Here is an 18,900-nt window from a genome sequence, read left to right as displayed (position 1 = left end):
GAAGAAACACACATTTTCGTCACTTTTGGAAGATCAACATGATTCGAGAGTGGTGTGTTTCCTGCAAGAAAACGGTATAAGTAAACCACTATATCAATTATTGTTTTGTAAGATGTGTATGGAGGAATGATAAATATGTATTTATATATAAATAATTAAAAATAAAAAATACCGTGGGTACGAGTTGACTAGCAAAGTCGTACTCATATATTTGGGTACGAGTAAACTACATAGTTTTGGGTACGATCTGACCATTTGATTACGAGTCGGTTTGGGTGCGAGTCGGTTTGGGTAGGACCTGACTCTAATTCCAAAAATTAATTCATCCAAAATTCACTAAAAGTTTTATTTTTTATTCATTCATCAATTGATCCTACAGCTAGCAAACATATAGATTCTCCTGGCTCATAAAAATTCATTAGGCCTTAAAAATATTTTTTATGTTTTTATTTATCTTAACTTTACAGTATTCAAACACTCAACAGGTTGATTAAAGCTAATGCATGGGTGTATCCTTGTATTAAACTATCTCCATAAAATGCCCCTGCATGTAAACCTGAATCCCCACCCCTATTAAACTTAAATAATTCTCTGAAAATGAATTCCCTATCCACCCCACTCCAACCCCAAACACCCGCACACAAGACAATTATATGAACGCCTCAATCTGAATATTAGTAAATTTTCAAAATACTTTTCATTAACAAATTGAATTTTTAATTTCAAAACTAAAAATTGATACATAAATTAATATATATCATATGTTATAGAGGGACTTACATGTGTAGATATACATGTAATAACAAAAGAATATAACTCAGACAGCATGGTTTAAGAATGGTATATCATAAAAGCTTAGGTTTTTAAATTATAATACCATGTAAACATGCTTATGTAATTCTGGTATTGTGATGACTCATGTGTTTTGAGATATATTTGCAAACTGTTAATTAAATGAAGCAAATATGAACATTTATATATTTATATAAGCTTTGTTTTGATGTATCTTAGCTTAATCATTTGTGTTTATTAAAAACTGGGTTTTTTTATTTATAGCTTAGCATATATTGCCATATATGGAGAGAAAATATTCACAGTCTGACATCCATAACCATTTATAAAAAACATGAGTTAATTCTTTAAATATTAACATTTAAACTTAATTTATGATCAAGAAATTTCATATACCGTATGCATGTACATAATTATGTATTTCCAATAAGTTAAGACATGCTTAATTACTCTAGATTCCTAATTAAAAGCATGGAATTAATATCTGTGTAAAATTGCAAGAAGCATGTCTCGCAAATTTTAGAGTCTCGCTTTTTTTTTATTATTAGACACTGACAGATATAAACTATATGAAACTATGATAAAAATTCATTGTTCACGATTTGTTATTAGACTCGCGATTTGATGCAAAACAATGTTATTGCGAAATTAAGTACTTGCGAGTGTAAAATAATGAATCTACAGTATATAAGTTGTTAGAATTCTGATTCACTGACATTAAAGACACCGACAAGATGAAGGGATCATCAAGGAAAATTACTTATGCAACCAGCACCGGTCATTTCTGCCATATATGGATCATAAACTACAACCATTTTGAAGTCTGATATGTGACAAAAGCATTATTCTCTACTTTAATATATTGAACAATGAATTTAAAAAAAAATACATGCACCGTGTAGATTGTCAAGTTCAAAAGTATAAGATTTGATAACATTTAACATTGTAGACATCATTTGTAGGCATTATATGCCCATAGTTTATGAAAATTGCGGCAGAGTTAGACATATGCACAGTAAAACTCTTTTAGTACGAACACGGATATAGCAAATTCTCGGATATAGCGAAGTTTTTTTGAGTCCCCAGTAAAATTCTTAACAAATCTATGCAAAATTTTATGGATATAACGAATTCAGATATAACGAATTTACAGATATAGCGAACTGATTTTGGGTCCCGCAGAGGTGAATTTTAACGAAATTTAACACTTTTATAACAAATTTCTTTACAATTTAAAAAAGTTTGCACTATACCCTTGAACATAATAGTTTGAATGAACATATTTTCATACAATTTTTTTTCGACTTACAATCCGATTATTAAATGATTATTGATTATTGGTTATTAAATGATTATTGATTATTGGTTATTAAAGGTATCAAAGTAATGTATTTTTATTCTAAGCCTCAAGTAGCAAAAATTATAGTCTGGTGAGAGAAAAACATGTTTATAGTGAATTCCCTATAGTTATTACGAATTCGTTATAGGGAATTACGGATATAACGGAGTAAATCCATCGGTCCCTAGGACTTCGCTATAACCGAGTTTTACTATATTGATGTTTGTAAATGAATCATTTAATATTACATGTAATAAGAAATAATCTGTCTATCACATATACTAGAAGATCTTAGAAATTTCTCTCCTTAGAGTCAAGTGTTAATTGCCAGATCATGATTCAAGAAATATCACAAAGTTGTAATTATCTTAATTGATCTTTAGAATCATTAAATTATCTTTTTGTGTCTATTTTTAAAAGATGACTAATGTTGTGTTTGATTTTTTTAATATGAATAAATATAAAATTTTAATAACATTTGATTTTTTTTTTTAGATATACACTACATTTAATGTTAAAGAAATCCTTTTGATCTTTTTCAAATTTGAAAAGTCCTTTAAGGACTTTTTCTGATAAAAACTACAAGGTTGTAGGACATATGATATTGATAAAGTTACGGTTAATATTTTATGTGTGCACACTTCTTTTTTCAGTCATCTAAATGGAAGTAGATCATAATAACCCCATAATGACCCCAATGAGGAAAAAACCTCAATTGAATCTACTGCCTACATCAAACAAATTTTTAAATGAGGTCTGAATCGACCAAGGTGCACCAAGTGAATGTCGTCATACCCATTATAGTCTTTTGCATGCATTAAAAGGTTATCTCACTTGCAGTGTTCTTATATCCTCCCTTTGCTTTATTGTATACAAATATAGAAGTTTTTATGAAGTTACAAAATCTTCTGAAATATTATATTATTCATTCTTTGCAGAAGAAAATTGCTCAACGACTAGGATGAAATCCTTACGAACAGTCTTACTTCGCCTGCAGACTGCTTGTAGCTATACCAAACAGTCTTTCACTCAACAGAGGCATCGGAAACTTCTTGCCTGGTACATGTAGTAACAGAGAGAGAGAGAGAGAGAGAGAGAGAGAGAGAAAGAGAGAGAGAGATGTAATTTGATCAAAATCCAGTCATATTAATTAAATTTTTATTGAAATGATTGATTAGAAGAATCTTTTTATTGATATGATATTTAAAACATGATGTATTAATCTGAAAGTGTCATGAGAATATTGTGCCATGGGAGATAACTCTGATTTTCTGTTGCAGGACATGCGGCACAGTGTCTATTGGTGTGGCTGGGGTGTCAATCATATGTTACCATAGCAACAACAACAGGGTATCTATCATGATAGGGACAATGTGGCCTTTTTAGTTTAACTGTACTTTAAAGACACATTGTATACCTGTTTGAGCATTCTTATTTGTGGGGAAGGGGGGGGGATTAATTGAGTAAAAAAAAATTTATATACCAGGTCCCAAGATATCATTATTTTTTTATTGAAAATATTTTTTTGAAAATGACTTATTAAAGGCTAATGAAAAAGAATCATTTGTAAATAACAAATGTTTGGATTAATTTTATATGATGTTCTTTGAATTGAAATAATGAAATTGTATTTAAAAGTACAGTTGCATCAAAATCTTACAGGCAGTAAATTACAGTATGACTACGATTTAGTTGTGCTCATTGTCCTTTTAGGTGTTTGCCTACAGTGGCAGAAAACTAGACACTTCAAAATGGATGTCCGAGCCCATTACAGAGAGATCTCTTTTAGAGGAGGTAAATTTACTTGTACATATTTGGGGATTTTTTTATAGGAAAACCTGCTTATAAAGAACCTAAGGTCCAAGGAACAGGAAGTTGTACCTATTTTAAGAATCCGTCAAATTTAATAACCTTTAAAAGAATTAAAACCACAAAATAAAAAAATAAAATTTTGTAAACTGTAAAAGTGGTTTCAATACAAGGCTAAAAAATAAGATGTTTACGCGGATTTTGTATTGCAACAGACTCGGATGATAACGTTGAAAAATTGTGGGAGGTATTCCGAGTGATTTCCGAAAGGAGAAAAGATGTCAACATTCCCCATTAAATCTCGGCTAGAAATCAGTTTTCATTCCTGTGATTTTTTCCGAGTGAAAAATAATGTGTAAATGAATTATCTTGGATATTTTCCCTTTCATCTATTTCAATTGCACTTTTTTCACAGGTATGTGTATTTCTTTATGCAAATCGTCCAAATTTGCTGAATAAATATCTAGGGACAGACGAAAGTTATGTGGTACTGGTAAACTTAAAACCATGTAAAATACCTTAAAATGTATGGTAAAAAATTTAAAACTTGCAGGTGGTAAATTATGCATCCGATTATTTGATAACAACACATATTGTTTGGCTCCAGAAAATGCATACTTTACCGCATGCATCCGATTATTTGATAACAACACATATTGTTTGGCTCCAGAAAATGCATACTTTACCGCCAGAATAAATAAACACTTTTACAGTATGGCTTTCATAGTTTCATCAATATTCATTGAAAACCCATTATTCATGGATTTTATTGAGGCAATCAATAGTATGAAATGCATATAAACGGTCTTATTGATAGATCCATCATCCACAAATTTAAGTATGTTCGAAACTCTGAATTTTACTAAAATCCATCATGGAAAAAGTTGTGCTATAAACAAATGCTAAGGAGACTGGTACTACCCATAGATTGAGGTCTACCTTTAACTTTTTTAAATTATGGTATTTAAATAGCTATAAATTATTTTTGAGTAAAGAGAAATTCCATGTATTTTAGCTTTAAAACTGTAAATTCCTAATTAAAGGTGAGGAATTAATATCCGCGCAAAATTGCTAGAAGCACATCTGGCAAATTTTAAAATCTCGCTTTAATTTTTCGGAGAGATGTAAACTATTAAGGAATATGATAAAAATTCGGTGTTCGCGGAATTAAGTTCTTGCGTAAAATAAGGAATCAACATTATTTGAATGCTTTGAATTCCTTCATCATTATACAGAGCTCTCCTCCTTAATGAGATTTATTTAGTCTAAAAATGTCCACCGCCATCTAGCCCTCTTAATGAAAACACAGATCTGTATTTGTTTATTACTGTAAACGTATTGTAATTGGCGTGTACGATATTTGGCGGAATTAAGAATTTGAACAAGTTGGCGTGTATTGGAATTATCGTATTCCTGAATGTGACTATTCTTATACATATGTGCACGGCATTTTACGATACATATACTTGAATTATCGGAAGCCGCATTCCTCCAAAAGCGCTATATAGATTACACAGCCAAATGTAGTACTTTAAAGTTTATAGTTATTAGTCCCCTACCGGTTTCACCGGAGGGGACTATAGCTTTCCTCTGCGTCCATCAGTCCGTCTGTCTGTCTGTCTGTTCGTCCGTTCGTCTGTCGGTCCCACTTTAGTTTTCCACTGTTTTTTTCTTTATGCGTTTGACGAATGATGTGAAACTTGCTGAGCAGCTTCAAAATATCAATCAGCAGACCAAGTTTATACTTTTGTAGCGTCTGGTCAACACAATTTTCAGAAAATTAATTTTTTTCACTCCAAATTTTTTAATGATCGGGTTCGTTATCGGGATCGGTGTGTACTAAATGAACGAGGACATTATGTGGTCAGTAAAAATATCATGCATTATTTGTATCATTACATTTATCATTTCTAATAACAAACAAATAAGTTCTGTAAAAATGGTGTCAAGTATTGTGTTATACATTTGAACGGCAGGGTTTTATCATTTTTATTATTATTACAATTGGGTTCGTTATCGGGTTTGGGCTGTTGAATGATAGACTAGACTTCTGTGTTTGCTTTGCTTCAAATATGTATTTTTTTTAATGGATTTTTGAGATTGTTTGCTGTTTATTATAATCATTTTTCATAAAATCATACTTTGCAATTACTACATATATGATAGGGGATATTTAATATACAGGGTCTCAAACTTTTGCCATTCTCAATCAAAGGGGTTAGCGGTAGGGGACGTGTATTGCTTATGCAATACTCTCAGAATGCTTGTTCTTTTAAAAATGAAATTTGATATTTGATTAGAGTGATCACAAATGGAGAAAACTTTGAAGAAAAATTCATTACTTAACCAAATTTTGCTCTATATTTGAGATTTCTTACTTAAAAATTAAGATACAGCAAAACTTATTTAGTGAGTATGATTATACAATATATATTTTTAGCTCACCTGAATTTTTACCCAAGAAAAATTTTGTAATTTATTTTCAAAAAAACAAATATTATAATATATGGTAATACATATAATTATAATATATGCAAGGATTTGACATATTGTTTATTCTCAATTGTTTAGACAATTTTGTGGCCCAACACGAGGTTCAAAGTTTGATGTTGGTTTCATATAAACAGTTTTTTAAGAACTTTTTGAGAACTGCAATGCTCAGTATGTGACATGACCATCAAATCATCCTGTTACAAAAGGGGATCAATGTTTTAATATGAATATCTGGAGATATTCTTAGAAATTGTCAAGATATTTTGTATATATGGCTATTGTTGCTCAGGTGAGCGATATGGTCCTTGGGTCTGTTGTATTCATATGAATATGAACAACAGGCATGTATCATGTCAGAAGTCATAAAAAAAACTACCCGGTACAAAATACCATAATATACTTATTAGTTTTTGTATTTTTTTTTCTTAGTATTGGCCAAATTACAGACTTGTTAATTGTTTGACATTTGAATTGAATATTAACTTACTTAAATATTGCAGGAAACTAAAAGCTAAAAATAGTTACTGATTGCAAACTTTATTTGCAGTAAAAACAACAGCAGTGTCTGCATAGATGTAGAATTCTTGTACCTATTTTAAGAACATCAAGAAAAACCAGCAATACTATTATATATATTTTTTACTAAAATATTTAACTCAATGTACATCATCTCAGAAGTTTAAATAATATACACATGTAACTGATTCTGATTTTCAAATTTTCAAATAGTTTAGTTTAACTTTAATTGAGGAAATTCAAAACATCAGAAGAGTTTAAGCACTGTAGATTCCTTACTATCCATGACAAAGTCATTCTGCGATTCAGCTGTTTTGAATCAAATTGCGAGAATAAAAATTTGCAAATGCAGAATTTTTAGCATGGTTTCGTTTAGTTTACATCTGTCCGCCAAAAAAAAGAAGTGAAATTCTAATGTAAGCAAGATGTGCTTCTCTCGATTTTATGGAGATATTAATTCCTTGTGTTTAATTAAAAATCGACAGTATATACCATTTACAAACTAATTAAATCTTCAGTTGATTTTTATATAATTTTTTTTTTTATAGAGGAGTTCTGAAATGAAGTATAAGATGGAAGCAATGATTATGAGAATACAGGTTTGTATATTAAGGATATCTACTGGTAGCCGTTAAATCTTATTAATAAGAAACATGGTTATAAATCAGTAAAACACGAACATGCTTAATATTATGAATTGACACCTACAGTGAAGGGATTTTCATACCCTGTGACTTTATTACACATTTTAAACTTGACGGATGTAATGAAGTACGCTATCATAACAACAAAGTAAAATCGCCCGTCCCTGGCACTACATTATAAGCGTGTTTTACTGTACTAACTGTACAAATCTGAAATCACAGGTTAAAATAAATTTAATATTCACAGCCAAATGGCTTCCAGTTTAATACATTTGGAAGTAGATGTATTGGAAAACCCCGTTAGCCACACTCACACACCCCTCCATTTTAACCTAACCATTAATTCAAAGAGTGCTCAACAAAATTGTTAATGTTAAGGCTAAATTATTATTTGTTTGGAATTGCCTCCGGCCTCATTGAAATACCTCCGCTGATTTAAGGAAGGAGTCTTCTCGTTATCAAACATACTTCTTATAATAAGAAATTCATGAAATTTTGACACAGTCAAATGAATCATATTACCAAATGATTCTATCAGTTTAATCAAATTTGACCTTTTTGTTTACGCATAAAGGTCAGGTCTAGGTCACTACCTTTTTCCTCAACGTAGTGGATGATAAAAATAAGCGTAGCTCTTTGTAGTTTTGTAGACATTTGTTTAAGATTTGAAGATTCTATTCTTCAATGAATTGATAGAATATCAGAATGTCTATCAGCTTATACTACTAAATTGGAATAAATATTTATACTAAAATTCATATTGCTTAGCCCGAATTTCCTCTATTTTTTTTTTATTTTTAAAGAAATTTTCATGATTATTTTTTTATACTTCCAATAATAAAATATTTCTGATTTTTATGTATTATGAAAACTTTTTATAAAGATATAAATTGACAGAAAAGCTAATATATTGACCATTTAAGGAAGGAGTCTTTTCATTATCAAACATACTTCTTATAATAAGAAATGCATGAAATTTTGACACAGTCAAACGGATCATATTACTTAATGATTCTATCAGTTTAATTTAATTTGACCTTTTTGTTTTCGGATAAAGGTCAGGTCAAGGTCACTACCTTTTTCCTCAACGTAAAGAGTGATAAAAATAAGTGTAGCTCTTTATAGTTCTGTAGACATTTGTTTAAGATTTGAAGATTCAAATCTTCAATGAAATCATAGACCATGGGAGTGTCTATCAGCTTATACTACTAAATTGGAATAAATATTTATACTAAAATTGATATTGCTTAGCCCGCATTTCCTCTAATTTTCTTAAATTTTGAAGAAATTTTGATTATTTTTTATGCTTCCAATAATAAAATATTTCTAATTTTTATGTATTATGAAGGCTTTATATAAAGAAATAAATTGACAGAAAAGCTAATATATTGACCGTTTCATAAGAGAGAAAAAACTGATTTTAGTGATTTTTTCACAAAAATCAATGTATAGAATGGGCGTTTTAAAAAGCTTATAAAAATGTTATTTGATAGGCAAATCATATTTTAGAAACATATTCTGAAACTCAAGTATCATATTATTAGTTCACATTAGTAAAAAAAATCCAACATTATTGTTATTGTTTTTAAAATGCTAAAACAGACTCATTATATATATATAATCTGCAGCAATTCTGAATTGCGCAACATGTGATATTTTCCTACGCTAATATTACGCCAAAAATATAGTTCTTGTTCCATTCTAAACATTGATTACATTTTTCTATGCCAAGTTGTATGATAGTAAAAAAGAAAGAAAAATATACTATTTTAATTTCCTTTCATCTTGATTTAATGAACAATTAATCAAATTTACGTTTGACAAGTCGAAAACCAGAAAAGACTCCTTCCTTAATAAGAAAGAAAAACTGATTTTCGTGATTTTTTCACAAAAATCAATGTATAGAATGGGCGTTTTAAAAGCTTATAAAAATGTAATTTGATAGGCAAATCATATTTTAAAAACATATTTTGAAACCCAAGTATCATATCATTAGTTCACATTAGTAAAAAAAATCCAACGTTAATATTATTGTTTTTTAAAATGCTAAAACAAACTCATTAACCTACAGCAATACTGAATTGCGAAACATGTGATATTTTCCTACGCCAATATTATGCCAAAAATATAGTCCTTGTTAGATTCTAAACATTGATTACTTTTTCTGATATGCCAAGTGTAAATTCCTTTCATCTTGATTTAATGAACAATTAATCAAATTTACGTTTAACAAGTCAATAAACTAGAAAAGACCCCTTCCTTAATTGCAAATTTAATTCGCTTGAGGTTAAAACAAAGAACTTTTTTTATTTGGAGAAGATATTTATTTTTTAACCAGTTTTGAATTTTAAAATTGTTAAACTTCGAAATTAGAAAAATATATAGAAAGAATTTCTTCCCTCCCTCCTGCATGGGTTTAGAAACCTCCAGTGAGCAATTCCAAATAAACATTTTTTAAGGATGGTCTGACTGTTTGTTTTGTATTTTCTGCAGGCAGAGGTCTGCCGGAGGCTGGAGGAAGTGGACGGGGACCAAAAATTTTTTGTGGACAGATGGACCAGGAAAGAGGTACAGTAGATTCCTAATTAAACGCAAGGAATTAATATCTGCGTAAAATCGCGAAAAGCAAATCTAGTGGAGTTTAAAATCTTGCCTTTATTCATTAAACAGTTTTGAACTATATGAAATTAGGCAAAGTAAAGTTTTCTTAATGTGCTTTATTTGTTGGGAATATTCTTGTCTTAATTAAATGAAATGATAACCTTGCTGCTGTTGTTATTCAGGGAGGAGGGGGGATAACCTGTGTAATGAAGGATGGGCTGGTGTTTGAGAAGGCCGGGGTCAACATCTCGGTGGTCCACGGAAACCTACCTCCCGCAGCTGTAGCCCAGATGAGAGCCCGGTGAGATTGTCATTGAGATGCATGAGATTGTCATTGAAATGCATAAGATTGTCATTGAGATGCATGAGATAGTCATTGAGATGCATGAGATTGTCATTGAGATGCATTATTGTGATTGTAATTTTGCACAGATTATTCTTCCTTGTAGATTATTCTTTCTCATCTGCTGATATCTTAGAACACAGTTTTGAATTTGAGCTGATTACACCCCTATAATGTATTTTTTTTTTATCTTTTAATTATGGTAATATTGTAAGTGTCTATCTTTATTTATTTAGAAGACATGAAGTAGAGCTAAAATATTCTTTAAACCAACTTTTATAATTATAATACATGTATTATTTATCATCATATCCCACCCATTCAGAAGCCCCCTGTTTTTCCATTCCATTTGTATGAAAAATCCTGAAGATGAGCATACGATGTAATCAAATGATTAATTCTTTAAAAATTCGGCGCTTTAAATCCCTTTTATATCAGAAAACTGACAGAAAGAAACCAGTTAACATTCACTACATTATTGCTTTGCAAAAATTGATAACCAAATAGAACCGAATGTATTCAAATTATCACCTGTCGTTTGATATAACAAACAACTTATTGCGTGAACGTTCGAGAGATATGAAGATTCTCATTGCAAAAATCACATTTCCTTTGGGCACTGGCGTTGGGAAATATGATCTTTTCCCATGGGGAATATATCTCCATATTTCTCTTACAATCATGTACAATATAATAAATGTATAACCGTAATGTTTGCGACCAAGCTGTATCGAGACCCATGCTGTTATATCAACCATACAACAAGATCTGGTTCCCAGCAAGAAATAAATTCGAGATGACGAGCCTCTTATAATTAAAAACCTCGCAAAAATATCTCTTATGAAAATCAAAATTGGTTTAAAGTAAATGTTTACTAATGTAAATATCATTACATTTGATTTAGCAAAAACATTTATATCTGCGTGAATTTTTTAAGAGTTCAGAAAGTCATATTTTCAGGGTCACAATGATCATTTTACAACTAAATGGGTTATGTTTATTCTAAATAATCTGACTTTCTAAAATATATTTTTAAAAAAATATAGCCCTTTGAGCTTTACAAGATTTGATCATATAATCGATCAACTTTATATCCAGATGAACTTTTTGACATAGAGCTCTACATGTATATTTTTCTTAATTACGAATGAATTAAAAATGTGTAGATTTATTGTATTCTTGTCCAAGGATGTTGTACATTTAAACAAAATTATGTTCCTGACTCTTTTATTGTTTAAGCGCTTGGCTTATTTAAAATCTTAGATATACTATGTTTTGTCAGAGCATGAAAATTCAGTAAATCTTTGAAATCTCCAACTCAATCCATCAAAATATCCAGTGACTAGAAATATCATGATTACATTTCATTACAAAGTGTTTTGGACGTATAGTCCAACTTCATTTAATATATGCATAGTATTAAAGATACCAATGTTCAAAATATATCATCATGTGGTCAGTTACATGTACGTGTTTTCTACAAAAGAACACTGAGGACAGTCTTGCCTTTTGTTTCTGTAGGGGAAGAGCAATGGAGGGAAAGACCTTGCCATTCTTTGCCACAGGAGTCAGCTGTGTCATCCATCCAGTGAGTGCGGGACTTTGATTTTATTGTTTAAGTACAGTACAGTAAAACACGCTTATAACGAAGTCCCAGGGACGGACAATTTAACTTCGTTATAAGCGTAATTGTTATATCCGTCAAGTTTACAACATGAAATAGAGTCTTGGGGAATGAAATTCACTTCGCTGTTAGCGTCAATTCATTATAAGCGTGTTCGCTATAACCGTGTTTTACTGTATTGCAATTACTGTTTCTTCATCTGAAGTAAAAACCCTAAAATTATGTATTATTTATGTTTATATTCAGATTTCAGATTTCATTGCTGCATGTACTGCTGCTTTCAGTTATCAACTAAACAATGTGCAATCCAGATTGTTTTTAAATTAAAATTCTTAGACTAATGAATATTAGAACACACGCAATTTGATTTTTAAAATTGAAGTATGTATTTTGGCTAATAGTATAAACATTTTGTCCACAAGCATTTTTTAGCTTAATATGTAGATGTACTAGTAAAGACAAAATTAATGAAATCAACCAAGTGTTTTGATCAATGATGAAATCAACTGTTGGCAATTGTTTAAAGCACATATTAAACAAAATATACAGTTTATTTAAACATTTCTGTTTTTTTAGAGGAATCCATATGTGCCTGCAATACACTTTAACTACCGTTACTTTGAAGTGGTGGACGAGACTGGGAAGGTCCACTGGTGGTTCGGGGGCGGGACTGACCTTACCCCAATATACCTCGACCAAAAGGTGGGTCAATCGTCTGATACTGTAATTTTAGCTCTATTTGGATCAAATGTGTTTGTACCACCAATATAACAAGAAAGGACCATAAATGGTTTTAGCCTAAATTGTGCCCATAATTTTAAAATATGACATCAAAAGGTTTACCTTTTCCCACCATTTTCATATATTTAGCATAAAATGGCTTGTTTACAAGCAGTTTTTCTTTTAGAAAACATTGAGCGGTTGCTTGAACAAGCAGAATTTTTTCACCAAAGATGTATCTCGGGTTAGCCGTAATAATTTAATTCTGGTTGTAATGCTTCATTTGATTGACTAGACAAATCCATTCATATTATATAACATAACTTGCATATGTCACAATATGTCGCGCGTGCAAAGTGTATTAATCTGCTTGATGATACATTTAAATTTTGTATTAAGTAATATCATTTCATTTGATAATGTCCATTATCTTCACCATTTATAAAAAGTGAACCGTAAGTTATGTCACAGTTGAACTTCATTATCTCGAACACTGATATCTTGAATACAATGGATGTGTTGAAGGGATTTGTAATTTTCAACCAAATAAACTTAAAGTATTTTATCCTTGATATTTCAAATACTCGGATATCTTGAAGATTTTAGCCAGTCCCATCTTGTTCAAACTAATGAGGTTGACTGTATATCATATATAAATCTACATATTAAGTATAAATATTCATGTATGCTAATGTTTATGTTTGTCTCCTTTGATTTTATACATGTACATTATCACCCCAAACAAACTATGGTTGTAAACGAAAGCTGTACGTTTCATATTTATTATCATAAAGTAGATCTGTACAAATGCATGTACTGTTGGCACGTGTAGGTACACAATGGCATGTAATTTAATTGTAAGTGTGTGTAACTATACATGATCGAATGTAAGTGCATACAAACATGTACCGGTAGATAAAAGATGGTCAGCTAAAATACTGTGCAGCGTTTATCTATTTTTAGAAAGTAGTTTAATTAAATGTGTTAAATATATAAATTGATAGATGTGGTATTTAAATTCAAGTTAAAAATGTATAACAACTAATCTCCATTTTGTCTCCAGGAGTAGATTCAGTCAGTTTGGTTTTGCAGTTTCTTTCACTTGTGAAAAACAATCAATTTTGCACATCTCTCCACCTCTTTGTGGGGGTAATTTCTATTTCACCTTTATGTATATACAGCTGTAGATGCCTTTTCTTAGTAATTCTTATTGGGTATTAATGGGTCTATTATTATATTCCAAAAAGGTATTGCGAAAATTGTTTCATTCAATGACGTAATATTAACCTGTTCCTTCTGGTTCCTTCCCAGGATGCTGTGCATTTCCACCAAATCCTGAAAGCGGCATGCGACAAACACAGCAAAGAATTTTATCCAAAGTTCAAGAAGTGGTGCGATGAGTATTTCTATCTCCCGCACAGAGGTAATTTGCATACTCTACTTTTAGTCACCGTCTAGCAAGCTTATAAAAGGTTAATTTGATTAACTTACATATACTTATTCAATGATATCTGATTTAATTATCAAGCGCCAAGAATTAGGGTCTGATCAAACTTAGGATTTTGTTCAGTTTTTTTTCTTTAAAACATTGGATGTTTCAGATCATATCTTGAGCACTATAAGATTAGGACAACAATATCAGGATAGGTCATTGGCTAATACAACTTTTGTTTGGGAAAAGATGTCACTATCTCAAAGTTGGTCACCCAGTGTGGCCTTCCTTTGGAATTTTATGACTCTTCATGCTAAAATTGTGTCTAGATTGCATATCTTAATCACTGTAAAGTAAACTGCAAAGAAGCGTATTATTTTAAAATATATAATCTTTGGCAGAAAATTGTTTTTCAATATGTTCCCATGGATTTGATTCTATAAGCGAATTTCTTGATGTACATATTCCTACCAGTATTTATCTCAAAGATAAATGTATTCATGGCATTAAGCAATGTACTTGATTTAGCAGAATTTGAAGCTGCTTACCACCAAGAAAGCTGATTAGAATACACAGTCAAATGTACCATGTTTACAGTAGTAGGGCCGCCATGAAATGTCTCAGATGATGCATTTTTAGAAGGGGGAGGGGAGATGTGGTACAAAAATAGACCACTGTGGCCATACCTATTCAATACTTGACAGGATCAGACGTTATGTACTAGCTGTAAAACCTCCCTCCATCAAACTTTGTCTGCTGATGACTTTGAGTTAAATGTGTGTACATGTCCTATGGTCCAAAAGTAGGTTAATGTTATAACCTCCTTCTCAAATTCTTATCTATAGTAGCTGTTACAAACACATGTAATAGCAAGTGCCAAAGCTTTTGACTTTAATACAGTTATAGATATGCAGATGGGCTTACTATAAACCTCAAGAATGCACTTCATTTTCTAGATTCATTTTAGCCTGAAATATCAAAGGTTTTTCTGGCTTTTTTTTAACTATTTTGATATTTTACTTGTTTTCCTGGTGGCAGGTAAAATATTAAAATTGCTTTAAAAAAAAACAGGAAAACATAAAATATTTCAGACTAGCTTTATTTAAGAACAAGAAATTTTTTGTATATTAACATCTCAGTTTAGCAACTAAAGTAGACAAATTGATATGAAAATCATTCTATATCTCTCATAGACCTGAAATAAATTTCGTATTTAATTAAAACTTTTTTGCCTATGATAAGGTTGAAAATTTACAGCAAAGAATGTGGTAGAACTGGTTTTTTGCATGAATTCATGAAGTTAATTTGATGACTTTCTGATATATTTTCAATTCAATAGGCGAAACCCGTGGAATAGGGGGAATTTTTTTCGATGATTTAGACAAAGAACCACAGAGTGATTGTTATAACTTTGTTGAGGTAAGTTTCAAGACCAAGAAGATTAATTGACACAGTAAAAAAAACCCAAAGAAAAAATGGTTGATGAATCACATATTTCGTACAAAACGAAGCATACACACACTTTCTGCATGTATATTTTTGCCTGCATTAACATTTTAGCTGCATTTGTTACTCTCACAAACAGGCACTATTTATAGATAGTGCCTGTTTGGGAGGGTAACAGTTGAAATTGACACCCCTAAGAAAACCATTGTCAACTGACAGGAAGGGGAAGTTGACAATGGTTTTTCAGGGATGTCAATTTCAACTGTTACCCTCCCAAACAGGCACAATTTATTTTATTATACTGAATGTCTTAATTTTAAAGAAAACTTTACTGCTTTTATCTTTATTATTTATTCACATTAATTTCTAACAATCAGTATCCCAAACAGGCTAATATCACCCATACTGCAGGGCAATTTGTAGATGGCTAACATAAAAATGTAAATGAGACAGAGTTGTCTTTCTTGTTCTAGAGCTGTGCTGATGCTGTATTACCGTCCTACATTCCAATCGTACAGAAGCACAAGAATGATGGCTACTCACACAGAGAAAGGTAACTATGGTAACGACACAGGTCACCCAGATGTTAAATTTGAAATTTACTTGTAAGAATATAGAAACAAATAAATTTTGTTTTAGTAAACATATGGAAATGTATTTTTACTGACAATAACTCAAAATTTATTATCAAAGCTATTTGTAAATAATTGAATATGTACATGTACATTAACGTTCTTGTATTTAATCATGCTTCTATTAAACGTCTACTCTGCTATTGTTGGTATTATTAACTGAATGTTTTCACCTCTACAAATTTTACTTTATATTCAGCCAAGTAAATGTACTGTAATATTATGTGTTCATTTGAAGGAAATGGCAGCTGTTAAGGAGAGGGAGATATGTGGAGTTTAACCTTATCTATGACAGAGGAACCAAGTTTGGCCTGCAGACCCCTGGGGCCAGATATGAGAGCATCCTGATGTCATTGCCCAACACAGCGGTAAGGTTGATAAAATTAAAGTCCTGAAAATGCAGATGGACATATGTTCGTTCTTCATATTTAATGAAGTAAATTCATTGCCTACTTTATGGTTATATTCAGTTATGATATTATCTGTAATATTTCTTTTGCCATTTAGCTTTCAATTATTTACTTTACAACCACCAAAGTTAAAAATTTAATGTTATTTTCAAAAATGTTGTTTGCGACAATTGATATGATGATCATTAATATTGTAATATAGGTTGAATACATCCTTTTTTTTTTAAACCTTGCAAGTGATCTATTTTAAACATGTAGTCAGAAGAAATGATTTTATAATTTTTCCGTTTGATTTTAAATGAATGTTTTTGTTTAAAAACAGGCTATCTATCATGATTTGGATTAACAAACATGAAAAAAAATGAAATTCAGTTTAATCATTCATTTTGTGAAAAATTGATTTGCCTTCCTCCCTCTTCCAAAAAATTGAAAATGAATTGTGAGGCAATTATTCCTGTTTTGATGAATTTCTTCAAATTACATGACTTCTGACAGAACTTCTTTATCATTTAATTAAAAAAAAAAATTAATTTACAGAATTGGGAATACAGGAACGAACCAGCCCCCGATTCAGCGGAGGAAGAAATCGTGAAGGTGCTTAAACAACCCAGGGACTGGGTGTAATGGGAAGGAAAACAGAAATAACACGTTAGACATGACATAGATAAGATGAGGCAATAGGATTATCTCTCAGGAAAGGAGTTCATCATTTACACTGCCATTTTCGGTCTCTGAACGTAGATCTATAATAAGAGAGACTTGGTGCTATAAGCAAGTGATTCTTTGTTCTATGTTATATATGCATTCATTTTCATTTTTTTCTGATAATAATGTTATATAGGCTTACATGTTAATTTATATCTCAATGGTTATTGATTGATTGGTTGAATTTTTCTTGTGTGTATTCTCTGATTGGTTGGTTTCTTTTCCTCGTATGTAGTATGATGGTTGGTTGATTATTGTTTATTAATTGATAGCTTCAGATATATAATATACTTGTTTTTTGTATATATTTTTTTAAAGTTCCATATTTATAGTATATATTTTATAAATATATATGAATGCTTTTGAAATAAGTTTGATTTGAATCAAGTAAATTAAGTATGCATTTATTAAGGTACATGTATCATATTAATGTTTTCGAAATCTTGAAATCAGGTTTGCTTTTATTGGACATGAAATACTGGTATAGTTTTTTTACCCAGTGGCATTTTTCATAGGATAAGTTGATGATTAAATTATGGAAGAAAATTTTATAAGACGATCAGTTTATTAAACCACTATAAACTTTTTTCTCTCCATAAAATGAAGTTGTAAAAATATACCTTGGGCATGATATCTGTATATCTTGAAAATTATAGTTTTAAAGATCTCTGTATTATGTGTCTTTCAAATGAATGTTTCCTCACTTGCTGCATCCATGTCTTTATATTTTACATCCTTGACTTTCATTCATCCTCTTAATTAAGGAAACCAGGTAGTCAGCTAATTACCTATCAGACCAATTTGAATATTTTGAATACTAGTATGAATATTCTTACCATTTTAATAACATTCAAACTTCGTTATCTCAAACTGGACTATAGATTTATTCCATCTAGTAGTCATCTGTAAAAAATCGATTATGGAAGAAACTTCTAAATGCCTTTTATATACACATGTATTCATTTTCAATTGATAAACTTTTATCTCTTGATAATAATTCTAAAAATAAACTATTTTGAGACTATTGAGACAATGGTTCATTGCAGTTGTAGCTTATGTTATTGCAGTATTGCATTTATTGACTTTCATGTTTCATGAAGTGATATTTTGGACTGAAAAATAGCAATGTGGTAACCACACAAACACACCACACATGCGCGGATCCAGATTTAAAAAAAAAAAATTTGGGGGGGGGGGGGTAGGGTCCGACGGTTAATCGAGTTTTCCGGGGGTTGGGGTGTCAAAGGCATATTTTTCGTAAATTTAAAGATATTTAAATTGGTAAAGGGGGGGGGCCGGAACCCCCTGACCCCCCCCCCCTCCTCTAGCTCCGCGCATGCCACACCATTTTCCTTCTCTTTGGAAAACTTGATCCAGAGTCGGGACAAGAATAA

At 30.9% G+C, this 18,900-nt stretch overlaps 1 protein-coding gene across 1 annotated transcript in view; it reads left to right on the top strand.

The window, feature by feature from the left end:
- The window catches only part of LOC105321998 (oxygen-dependent coproporphyrinogen-III oxidase), a 19,557-nt gene extending 901 nt beyond the window's left edge, over nt 1–18,656 (top strand). The window contains exons 2-14 of the mRNA XM_066072333.1: nt 3,070–3,190; nt 3,412–3,481; nt 3,845–3,925; nt 7,498–7,548; nt 10,087–10,161; nt 10,377–10,495; nt 12,059–12,125; nt 12,738–12,863; nt 14,193–14,304; nt 15,653–15,732; nt 16,233–16,312; nt 16,630–16,759; nt 17,339–18,656. Of these exons, the coding sequence (XP_065928405.1) occupies nt 3,070–3,190; nt 3,412–3,481; nt 3,845–3,925; nt 7,498–7,548; nt 10,087–10,161; nt 10,377–10,495; nt 12,059–12,125; nt 12,738–12,863; nt 14,193–14,304; nt 15,653–15,732; nt 16,233–16,312; nt 16,630–16,759; nt 17,339–17,425 (1,199 nt within the window). The 3' untranslated portion in view covers nt 17,426–18,656. The remainder of the gene's footprint in view (nt 1–3,069; nt 3,191–3,411; nt 3,482–3,844; nt 3,926–7,497; nt 7,549–10,086; nt 10,162–10,376; nt 10,496–12,058; nt 12,126–12,737; nt 12,864–14,192; nt 14,305–15,652; nt 15,733–16,232; nt 16,313–16,629; nt 16,760–17,338) is intronic.
- Nucleotides 18,657–18,900: the final 244 nt, after the last annotated feature.

The sequence above is a fragment of the Magallana gigas genome, chromosome 9 (assembly GCF_963853765.1).
Source record: "Magallana gigas chromosome 9, xbMagGiga1.1, whole genome shotgun sequence".
NCBI classification, from domain to species: domain Eukaryota; kingdom Metazoa; phylum Mollusca; class Bivalvia; order Ostreida; family Ostreidae; genus Magallana; species Magallana gigas.
This window is presented reverse-complemented; position numbering and strand designations above follow the sequence as displayed.